This window comes from Ammodytes marinus (genome assembly GCF_949987685.1).
Source record: "Ammodytes marinus genome assembly, chromosome: 14".
Classification (NCBI taxonomy): domain Eukaryota; kingdom Metazoa; phylum Chordata; class Actinopteri; order Uranoscopiformes; family Ammodytidae; genus Ammodytes; species Ammodytes marinus.
The window spans coordinates 22,412,828-22,425,169 of NC_137218.1; the positions used below are offsets into that span (position 1 = coordinate 22,412,828).

Consider the following 12,342-nt stretch of genomic DNA (forward strand, 5'->3'; position numbering starts at 1 on the left):
CCAGCAGTAGCACTAAATTATTGAAGTTTTCAGAAACGATTTGCCATTTCTCTCTTTAAAAACTGATTTTCAATCTCAGCTCTTACTTTCATCTCACGTGTTTTCTTAGGTAAACAATTAGAGACCGTAAACACGTGACTACTTGTAGTTTTTGGAAGCTTGTACCTCCACTGTAGACTCTGGAATAGGGGCAAAAAAACTGATTGAAACCAGATGCCACCGCGTTTCTGCGAGTTGTGCAGGCACCCGTGCGTGTGTGTGTGTGTGTGTGTGCAGTACAAATATGAGCCCATTGACATTAAACGGTAAGGCATGCAGAGGCGTCGATGGATGCTATCTAATTGGCGCGTAATTACGCACGACGGACCGGTGACGCTTGTTTGGGATTCTACCCATATCACTACTTGTTACCGCGTGAGAACTTGTGTGTGTGCGTATGTGTATGAGTGTGCTTGTGCTTGTGTTAAGGGCGTGGCTTGTCTGTGAAATTGAGTTTAACCTCCCAGCCCCCTTTTTTTCTTGCGTTTCTGCATCTACTTCAAAACTCTTGTCGGGGGGGAAGTAGTGTCACACTCCACCTGCGCTGCACATCTACAGATGCCGCTAAAACGCTCCACAGAACGGTCACTGTTGATGTGAAAACATCCAGAGAAGATGCACAGGTTCATAAAGGTAAGCGACAACATGTTTCTAGACTTTCTGCCTGTTGATTATTGCTTTATTACGCATCAGCTACTGTAGCTTTTGTCAACTTTGTGATGCAGAAATATTAACTTGTTGTTTTTATGTTAATGTTAAAAAAAAGTCAATTTCCTTCACTTTCAACAGATGGGTGATTGTGCAGCTCACTCTTTTGGAATATTCCTGGATTACAGCAGAAAGACTTCTGCGCTCCTCTGGATCTAAAATCAGTGTAATGGATGACCGTCTTCTCTGTGAACACCCTGCACGTTTGAGTCCGTTAACACTTTGCTGAGATGGTTAATATAATTTACATCGTGATTGAAATAGCAATTGCTGTTGTCTCCGTAACCGGCAACGTACTGGTGTGCTGGGCTGTCGCGATCAACACCAATTTGAAGAACGCCACCAACTATTTTCTCGTGTCTCTGGCTGTGGCTGATATTCTGGTCGGTTGTCTCGCCATCCCCTTTGCCATCACCATCAGCTGCGGCATACATCTGGACTTTTATGGATGCCTCTTCCTGGCCTGTTTCGTCTTGGTACTGACGCAGAGCTCCATCTTCAGTCTCCTTGCTATCGCCATTGATAGATATTTGGCCGTCAAAATACCTCTGAGGTGAGTTTTTTTTTTAAATCACTAATGTTGTCTTAATCTATACATTCTGCAGGAGTTGAGACCCCCCCCCCCCATTAACATCTGACAGAGATTAGGCCGAATAGGTGTACAGATAATGGTGATGATTGTGCTATCCCATATTAGAAAAGTCAGTCTTCTTTAAAATACTTTAATTCAATCAAAGTCATTTAAAGTATTCATTTTACGGGGGCCTCTTTGATCCTGTTGGTTCCCAGTTTGCAAAGCAGCCATCCATCAACACAAAAGCACTGTATCTTCAATTGAAAGTGCCCTGGCTGCTTAATCTCTGGTTAATGAACCTGTCATATCTTAATTAAAAAGCTCAAAATTAGTCCTCAAAGTCCCAAAACACTATGACATGTTTCCACAATGGAAAATAAATGAATTCAGTTGCTAGACGACCCCGTATCAGCTCTGTGATCTCACACATTAATTTCCTGCAATGCCTGGAAGAAAATAGCACACTTAATGCAAAAACCTTGAATGATAATCTGATAAAAGCTCTGTTGATATGATTTAAATCTTGCCATACAGAAAGAATTAGTAAAGACTTTGAAGTGTTTTCTAACCTTATTTCAATAATCAAAAAGTAATGCCACCTCTCTATACACTGACACTGTGTGGTGATGACTTCGTCTTGTGTCCTGGGCGTATGTTTTGCTGCGACATTGGGCAGGACACATTTAGTGTGTGTGTGTGTGTGGGGGGGTATCGGGGTCCTCACGTGGAAGATTTTGAGTTTCAAACACTTAATTTCCTGCATTCTGGTAAATTGATCCGCACCAATTTGTGCTTTTTCTGTCTTAAATGAATGGTGGAAATGTCTGTATTTATGTAAAGGAAACAGTCAGGTACCAGGTGACACAAATGTAATGGGTTATATAGTGTAGTCTGTATTGCTCTCAAATATTCATTTATCCTGTATTGGTTAAGACTTTCGGCACATATATCATACAGTATATATCACACATGTTCTGGGATGTTTTTTTTTAGGGATCATGTGCATCTCAACAACACATCTAAAGTGACCTTGATAAAGCTATAGGCTCCACATTTTAAATCTACGTAAAAGCCATGAGAGAAAGAAGAAAGGAATCCCATCTTTTACCTTTAATATAAAGCAGTAGGCTACTCTTACAGGTCCCATGTTAGAGGTCTAGGGTTAGGTAAGAAGAATATATAAATGTTTCGGCCCCCTAAACTTTTAGTTTTTAACCTATTTTTTACCTCTTTTGGGGGCGATTGTCTTTCATATTTTCTTTGAGGGGGACACATTTACCTCTTCTAATTGTTTAGAGGGACAAATCCCTGCATCTCGTACCCTATGTCTGCAGCTGTTTGATGTGACATAGCAGGAGAAGCAGCCGGGTCAATACCTGAGTGTCCACAGTTGTGACACTTCCATTGATCCTGAAGTAAAAGGCCACAGAGCTCCTAAGGCTGTGTCAGAGGCAGCTCAGTGCTGTTTGATATCTCTGTGAATAGAAACAATATGAGCTTTATCACCAGAAGGGAATTCCCTGGTGTTGTTTTTGGCTTTTCCCCCGTGTCAGAGAGTTGTGTCACTGGTTAGCTTTAAAGGCAACACACTCAACATTACAGTGAGTGGTGTGGTGGCCACTGACTGGATGTGGTTTTGAGGGCAGTTTGTGCTGTGGGCCTTTAATGTGCTGTCCATTATCATTAGGCTCAACTGGTGGCAAGAAAGAAAAGCTCGACACTATAGTCTGGGATGAAAGTAGCCTGCCATCAACCAAGTGGTTTATAAAGTCCTAATTTCTGCTTCTATTTTTGAACCGCGCGCAGAAACCGAACCTTGACGCACCTCATTTTACATCCTCCGGCGGAAAAACGCAGACTTCAGGCACCTTTAAACCCGGGGACTTGCTCTTAACAGTCGCTGTAAAAAAAGAAAAAGGTTTTCAAACACGCCATTTTATAGTTCCTTTTGAAAGACCGTCTCCCACCCTGACAACACACACACACACACATGCAAAACAAGAGCAGTGTGTGGCTGTTCAGCTCAAATGACATGTCCAGTCAGCAGGCCATTGGGGCCACGGTTTTCTCTCAGATAAAATCATTTTCACAGATGTTATTAGTGGAAATGAAAGGCCAGAGCCAGATGTTTTAAACCCCATGAGATGACAGATACGCACACCCACTCAGTGCTTTCTCCAAGCCTCCGTCTTCCCTGTTTGCATTCCTCAGAAAAGGACCCTGTGTCCTGGTCTTAATCCCCCCCTGGAGGACCACTTGTCTTGCTCGTTTTAAATATCTCCCGGCTCCACCGAAGCTCATTCCAATGATCATCTTGTTATCAAGCAGCTTCATCAGCTCATAATGAGTTGATGATTTGATGAATTAAAACATGCAGGTAAAGTGGTCCCCCAGGAGAGGTTTGAGAAACCATCCCTGCGTTCCAATACCCATACGTCCCTGCTAAAATATTTAGGTTATCCCAATACATGTGGTCAATACACGGATGCTCTATTACATCCGGTCGTGATTCTTAGTGTTGAAATCAGCATATTTTCTTGGCAGTTCTTCTGACCCATAATCCACTGTACACCAGTAGTTCCGTCACAACCAGGATTGAGACGGATATATAAGCAAAAGGCAAGTTCAAGGCGTGATGTTATGATGAAATAAATAAGTCAAAAGTATGTCCCAACTCCCAATTGAATTTGTACTTCATTAACTACTTACTTTTTATGATCTGCTGTAGTGTGTAGAATAGTAAAAAGAAAAGGTAACTGATTTGGAACGCAGGGGCTGTAAGAGATTTCTATTAACATTTTAAAAGTGCCCCCCCACCCAAACCAGCAGCACAGCCTCACTGTAGTCAGCGACAGTTTGGCATCATCTGGCCTTTATGCTGCTAATTCAACACATTTCAGCAAAAAATGTGAAAAAGTTAAATTGGTATTACAGTAGAAAACGAGGCAAGGACCACCACCATCTACACCAAGTTCAGTCACTCTGCATTTGACTGACAAAACATCTGCACCGCAAAGATGTCATTTAAAGCAATAGTGCGACATTTTGCACCTTTCCGAAAAGTAACAAAATCTACCAACACCACTAATAATAAACATGTCATATATTGTAAGTTTAATGCTTACAAAAAGCAAAGTGTAAATAAGAGACGTTGGAGTTGTATGGTGGGTTGTGGTCAGTGCAGTTACAGTTTGTGTGCCGATTAAACAGACTTATATAACTGTATTATTATTAGTGAGCTTTGGAGATGGTGGCACGGAGATGTTTGAGCTTAGGACAGGTTTTGCTGACCAAAGCAATTTTCAGAGAGGAGGAACAAAACCGATCAAGCTCACAGGGGCCGCGTTCATCCTCCAAAAGTGTAGATGTCGAGCTTGACAGCAAGACACACTGGTGCATTCTGGGATACCACGTCCAAAGCGTACGGAGATCATATCTGTATTTGCCTTTCCCTCCTCTAACAAAACATTGAAAGTATGATTACATCTTCATCGGACCATGGGAGCTGTCTTTACATTGTTCCTTATTTGCCTTTATCACGTGATACAACTTGATCTTTGGAGAGAAACTCACATCTACATTTCATACTGCCAACTGCTCGACTCCGTTTACATACACCCCCATGGTGTGGGTGAAGAATAGAATCTTCCAGTGTAGTCAGTGTGAACGGCCACCTGTTGGCCTGTGTTTGAAGCAGGACTCCGGACAGTTTCGCACATTGAGGCGGATAGCGTGAGAATTTGGAGTGTGTGTGTGTGTGTGTGTGTGGCCTGGCGGAGGTCTGTGGTCCCCGGCGGAAGCAAAGCGACAGAGAGAAGAGAAGGGATGTATGGAGAATGGAGCAGGGGAAGAAAGCAAAACAAAGATAGATGCCAGCGTGCTGTCGTCAGGCCAGAACTAATCCATTCAGCCGCTCGCCCGTTCCCTGCCTCCAAACAGAGGGGTGGGGGGGGGCAATGTGCAGGAGGTGGACCCCCTGGGAAATGGCCCCTGTAGCACCCATTAATGTCATCATTTCCCAGTAATGAAAGAACTCGTAATTTAAACGTAATAAATTTGGCACTTAAAGGAAATGTAATTAAAACCAATGATACCCTTTTCTCAATAGTAAGATATTACATAACTTACTACATCATCTAACAAATTATACATACTTAAATAACACTTGTCAAGTATGGAAGAGGTGTTGACATAATGGACGTAAGCCATAAGGCTTGAGGTATCTTGATGTTAACAGGCGGTTAAGCACAACATTTTGAAATGTTGCTATAGAGCGTAACTTCTGTTGCTCCCCTGTGGAATTCTGATATTGGGCGCATCTACATAAGGTCAACCTTTGATTGATTGCACAAGGACTTTATACCTTCTGCAACTGAAACATTTTGTCTTCGGATTTTCAGCCATTGCTCTAGTGTCAGGGGGCGACCCCAGTTTGTAAACGCTGCAATACTGGAAAATACAGAGTGTTTTTTGGAGATGATAGGCTAAATCAACTTTGTGTCAACGCGTATAACAATGGCTTGATTGAAACCATTCATTTATATGGAAAAAGTTACTTTGACAAAGTATTACATGTACAGATAGATGTGAGTAGAAGATGGACAGGAACATGGTGGTGGTGTGGAGATGTGGAGGTGGTGCTGGATTATTCATGGCCCCCAGGGCGACTCCCCCGCCTCGCCCCCGCAGGGAGACGCAGGACGGACGTGGCCCTCGCACACCACCGATTAATAATTGACTGATTGAAATAAAAAAATAAAAAATGTACAACTGTGTTTTCAAAACGCAGAGACAGGCTGGGCTGATGATTAAGAAGTCATGTTGCAGGAGCATTAATATTTACTCACCAAATTTTACTATCTGCAAGTTATCTGCAAATGACAGCACAATCTGTGATGGCACACACTTCCTGCTTGCATCAGAACTTTGGCTGTCAGTTGAACCCACTTCCTCATAGCCCTGGCAACACCCTAATCACTCAGCTTTATGTGAGCGTTTTATTTACATATATTAATCCAACACATATACCATCGGCACATATTGGTTAAACTTTAACCAATCCGGAGCGACTGCATATCACTGAATAAAAGTGTGTCAACATTGAAAAAAATAAGAATTTGTTTTCTATAACACATTGAAAATTAGATAGCCTATACTCAAGATTAACACTTTTTGCTGAACATGAATTATTTTAAAAAAATGCTGATAATGTCTTTTTTGCATAACGAAAGGAATATTTTGCCTTTAAATAGCAAAAAATTTGCTTACTCAGGTTAACTATAGCCCATTGATAAGACTGCAGAAATGAGCTTTCTTTATGGAGGACTATTGCCTGGTATTTGTGTGTCTATTTGACAGAATCAGAATCAGAATCAGCTTTATTGGCCAGGTTTGCGTAAACAAACAAGGAATTTGACTTCGGCAACCATTTGCTCTCCAAGTACAACATTCACTAAAAACTAAAACATTAAAAATACTGTTAAGTAAACAATATTACAAATGAACAAAAACGAAAATACACAACAACAATTCAAGAGATGGAAGAAATGGTGCAATCAGTCAGTTAGTGATTAAGAATTAAATAAAATATAAATATATATATACGGTATAACACGGTCAGATTTAAGATTACAAAATAAATATAAAAATATAAGTACAGTGCAAGGCAGATCAGTGCTGAGGTAGTGTTAACAATATTTGAGTTTGAAAATATACATGAGGTACATCACAATTGTTAATGGACCTTCAGCGACAGGATGTGGGAGATCTGAGAGTTCAACAGAGTGACTGCTTGGGGAAAGAAGCTGTAAAAAAAAAAAAAAAAAAAACAGTTGATAGTGTTGACGCAGACAGGAAACAGGCACAGAGACAGAGTGAATGAGAAGGAATATGAAATGAGTAAACTGGTTTCAAACTGGTCGTTGTGGTTTTGTGACTTGGCTACGTACTTTCTGCTTGTATTGCTTACAGTGCATCTGATCGCTCAGGCCATCGGCCTTCTGTGAAAAGGATGCGAGAGTCTGCAGCGCTAACACTATGCAGGCAAAGTATAGTGATACGGCAGGCAGACATAGTGGTACAGTCAGCCTGAGGAGGCCGCAAATGGTGCTTTGTTGTGGTGACTGATGCACACGTAAAGAGTCATGAGAGAGAGAGAGAGAGAGAGAGAGAGAGAGAGAGATGGAAACAGAGAGAGGGAGAGAGGAAGGAACTTTGCAGATACTTTTCATAACCATTTTCTTTATACTTTACTATTGTTGTTAGGGATTTTTTTATTTATTTTTTTACAAATGATTAATAACTGATCATCACACCATGTACTTTCATATTAGGAAAGGACAGGTTCAAATGTTCCAAGTCTGTCTCACTATAAGCCTCACATGTCCATATGTGCAATGAAGGTTAGAAGTCCCTCTCTTTAAATGCACTTATTGGGATATGAGTATTGTTTTATTTTATTATTTATGTGATCCTATCTCTTAGCATTACTTGACAATCCTACTGATTGATAAATTAGACATTACTCATTTACTAATAAGTAACCATCATTAATCAATGGTTAATTGAAGTCTTGTAACTGATCAAAGGTCACATTTTAAATTCTGGCTTGTGTGTGTCTGAGTATGTGTGCATGTCAGCAAGTCTATGAGTCATTACCATGCGACCGCTCGCTTGAATCACTTTAAGGAAGAGGCTCAGTTTGCCCCGAGCGCTGTGCATATGATGGGGACAGTCTTGACGCCTCTGTGTGAGTCAGCCATGCATCGCCATACGCTCCCTGTGGACCTGATGTCATATGTTATTTCAGTAAAGCGAGGGGAAACTTTTTCAAGTCTTCACGCTCTGTTGGTGTGTTCGATGGACGTCGCTTACACAAACATCCGTGACGTTTGCTGTGTGACCACCGATGCAGGATGTGAGATGAGGAGATAGCAGCAGACTTGATGCTTTCATTTTACAGTTAATAATGTGCCCAGAAGCAACATTAAAACAAGTAGGCCTATCTCTGCTATCGTGTTGCAGTTACATCTAAAGTGGAAATTGCATAGAAAGCAGATTTTTTGAATAACAAGGTTGGTCTCCATCTTTGTTTAATGTGTTTAATTGAACCTTTTGTGTTTAATGTGTCTGTTATTAACCCCGTTGGTGAGGTGGATGTATAGATGGCAGCCTGTTGGACGGTCCACCACTCTGTTCTGGACTTAATACAACTATTGGAAGGACTGCAGTTTGATCCCTCAAAATAAGTTGTAACACTGACCCCTTAACTTTTCATCCAGTGCTATCAATGGGACAAAATTGTAATGTGTCCAATACTTAGTTTATGATTATATTCCATCAATACTAAGGATATTCTCATCAACCTGAGCTGTCATTGGCAAATATTAGCACACAACACTAAGCTGGAGATAATGGTAAACAATAAATTACCAGGCTGGCATAACCATTTACCTTAAAACAGTACTCTGCTGCTGGCGTGGCTCCTACCCTCTTTGTGGGAGCCCTGCGTTGGCAAACACACTATGCCATTGGACGGACTCCATTCAAATGAATGGGGGCTACATTTTGTCATGCAGGGCTGAAGTCAGTGCAAAACGCAGTGTTTTTCTTGTTGATGTGGCTGTGGAGGGGGGGATTAGATTCTCGTGTTTGCTCCTGTGTTTTTGTAGTTTTCTTCTGTTGTTTGGCTTGGGAAAAAAAAAGAAAGAAAATATTTTGAAGATGATATTACCCACATCCCTCAAACGCACCCAATCCCAGCAATTCAGCACAACACTTCAACATTCTGGGTCTGTCCGATTCTTAGCCTTTATTAGGCCAATGTTCATCCTGGTGCACAGCAGGAGCTACATAAGAATAATGTGAGTTGTCCTTTAAGACACAGCAAGAAGATCAACATCCTCCGTGGGTGCATGCATAATCAAATTATGCTGTGTGACTTTTAGCTGAAATCCTTTATAGGACTGTCAAATATGTTCTTCATGGTAGCATTACAGTCAAATTAATCAGTAAGCACAAGAAAAACTAGAACTGCAAGCAGTTGTGAACGGGGGCCAAGCCTCCCACGCGACTCGGGATCGGGCGTCATCGTCCGCGGCGCCGGCCCCTCGCTTCACGGAATCCGGGGATGTAAAGTTTTTGAATGTGGGATGTTTGGTTTGGGAGTTATAGACCAAAAGACAAAAGTAATGGCAGAGAAAGATGCTGAAGTGTGTTTTTGGCTCCCCCTTTTGGAGCAATTTAAGGAAAAAGTAGAACCAGACTGAGAACCATAGGACAAACACATGTGTGAAGTTTGGTGTTAATAGGATAAATCGTTTTGGATTTAGGAGCAGTTTGGTAAAAGGTAGCTATGTGCAAATCTTTAAAGCGCTACCGTTTGGTCTTCCGATGGTCGTAGACAAATTCTTTACACAACATTTGCTCGTGGGAGTCAGTAGAGCATAATGCTTTTGGTTTCGTCGAAATCGGAGAAAAACTGTAGGAGGAGTGTGTTTTGGTGACTGACACAGTTTTTGCAATGTAGCGAAAGAAAATCCCATATGCAAATGGGCGTGGCCTATCTCAAAAGATGCAGCTGACTTGTGGGCATCTGTGGATCTAAAGTGTTTGACTGTGGGATGTTCGGTGTGGAAGTTATAGCCCCAAACGCGTTTTCTTTGCTTTTTGTGGTTTTGGCGCCCCCTATGGATGACATTTGCAAAATTACGTTGGGTAGAAAAATGCGGCTCAATGTACCGAAGAAGTGGATGTCAAGTTTTTGAATGTGCGATGTTCGGTTGGGGAGTTATAGCAAAATCAAATTGTCAACCTCTCCATTGTAAAAGACACTTATTTGAATTTTCCCATTTTCCCGCCGAAAGACTTAGGAAATGGCGAAAACAGGCAAACAAATTGAAAAACTCTTTTTTTTAATAAGTCCGGCCCACAAAGGAATTTCTTGCCCATATTTTTTTGATAGACTCAAGTATGCCCCATGATAGTCTCCCTTGAGTTTCAAGAAAATCCCTCTTTTTTTTTTTTTTTACAGATTTTCGCAAATTTTTAAAGCGCTACCGTTTGGTCTTCCGATGGTCGTAGAAAAACTAATTGACCAACTCTTGCTCGTGGGAGTTAGGAGGGCATAATGCTTTTGGTTTCGTCCGAATCGGGCGAAAACTGTAGGAGGAGTATGTTTTGGTGACTGACACAGTTTTTGCGATGTAGCAAAAAATGTATATATACGCAAATGGGCGTGGCCTATCTCAAAAGATGCAGCTGACTTGTGGGCATCTGTGGATATAATGTTTTTGACTGTCAGACTTTCGGTGCGGAAGTTATAGCCCAAAACGCCTTTTCCTTTGTTGTAGCGCCACCTAGTGGCTGGGATGTCTGAATTTTTTCGTCTGCGTACCAGGCACGGACCTGGATCAGCCATGCAAGTGGCATGTCCCAACCCTTTATGGTTTGGGCTGCAGCACCACTTTTACGTAAGGAAAAATAAAAAGAATAATAATCCCTACAAGAACAATAGGGTTCCCTGCCCCGCAGGGCTTGGGAACCGCGTTGCTGTGCAAAACGCGGTCCCAGCCCTACTCGGGCTTGGCCCCCTAATAAAGAGCAGTTGGATGCTTTGAGATGTAACAATCAAGACAGGTACACATATTTCCAAAACATATTATGACTACATCACAAAAAAGCACCCAAGAAATTGTATCTGCTATGTTGTCGTATTTGTATTTATCTTTCACTTATTGTGACATTTGTCCAAAACCACCACACTGGTAAACATTACGAAGACAGTAAACCTCCTCTGTGTTTTTCTCCAGGTACAATGAGTTGATGACAGGGAAGAAAGCCAGAAAGATCATCACCGTTTTATGGATCCTCTCCTTCATCATCGGCCTCATCCCCTTCTTCGGCTGGAACCATAAGCACTCGAGCTGCGGGAACAGCGGCGGCTCCGGGGCGGTCAACAACACTACGAACGCTGAGCTTATTACGGAGGGGCCCAGGGACGGGGGCCTCTCCCCGCCACTGAGCTGCCATCTCCAGTGCTTCTTTGAGAGTGTGGTGGACATGCAGTACATGGTCTACTTTAACTTCTTTGTGTGCGTGCTGCCCCCGCTGCTCATCATGCTGGGCATCTACATTAAGATCTTCACCGTGGCCCGGAAACAGCTGAGACAGATCGAGCTCAAGTGCGTGGGCAACGGGGACAGCCACCACCACGGGCTACTGCAGAAAGAGATCCGAGCCGCCAAGTCCCTCTCCATCATCGTGGGACTGTTTGCAGTGTGCTGGCTGCCCGTCCACATCATCAACTGCCAAACGCTCTTTTACGAGGGCAAGAATAAGGAGGAAATCGTCATGCTAGTGGCCATTATTCTGTCTCATGCCAACTCCGCAGTGAACCCCATCATCTACGCATACCGCATCCAGGACTTCAGGAACACCTTCCGCAAGATCCTGACCCGACACTTCGGGTGTCGCAGGGAGGAGCTGTACCTCAGCTCCAACGGCAGCAGCAGCTGCACTAGAGACCAGATCCTCATGACTGTGGACCCTCTGCTATAGAGAGAGAGAGAGGCTTGGGACAAGAGGAGTATTATGGGTCAACTCTGAAGATTCACCAAGGTTTACAATGTTTACAGAGCAAGGGGTGGGATATGTGAAGATGAACTGATGACAAACGCGCCTTTGAATGTGGACATTTATTTATGAGTTGTTCAGATTATCACGGGTTGAGCAGTGAAATGTTGAATAACGAGTCTTACTAAACTTTTCTGTATTGTGAAGGACTTTTTGATCTAAAAAAAAATGTTGAAGCCAACTGGAGTTGTCAGACTGTGAACAGAATTCAAACTTTGCGACATTCTAAACTGCAACGTATCACTTTGGGTCCACCCTGACACGCCTACAAATGCTCTTTTTTTTCTGCCCAGTTATGTTGTGTTGTCAACAATAAGTGCCAGTGTTTATTAATTTATTTATTACAAGACCTTCTCTTTGAGACGGAAATGATCAAAAAACTTTGTGTG

The 12,342-nt window shown here is 42.3% G+C and overlaps 1 protein-coding gene across 1 annotated transcript; it reads left to right on the top strand.

The window, feature by feature from the left end:
* Positions 1-977: 977 nt before the first annotated feature.
* On the top strand, positions 978-11,928 carry adora2b (adenosine A2b receptor; the record flags this gene model as incomplete). The annotated part of the gene is made up of 2 exons (XM_080040682.1): positions 978-1,300; positions 11,131-11,928. 2 exons carry the CDS (start codon positions 978-980, stop codon positions 11,876-11,878), a joined length of 1,071 nt encoding a protein of 356 aa, XP_079896808.1. The 3' UTR covers positions 11,879-11,928.
* Between the last annotated feature and the right edge of the window lie 414 nt (positions 11,929-12,342).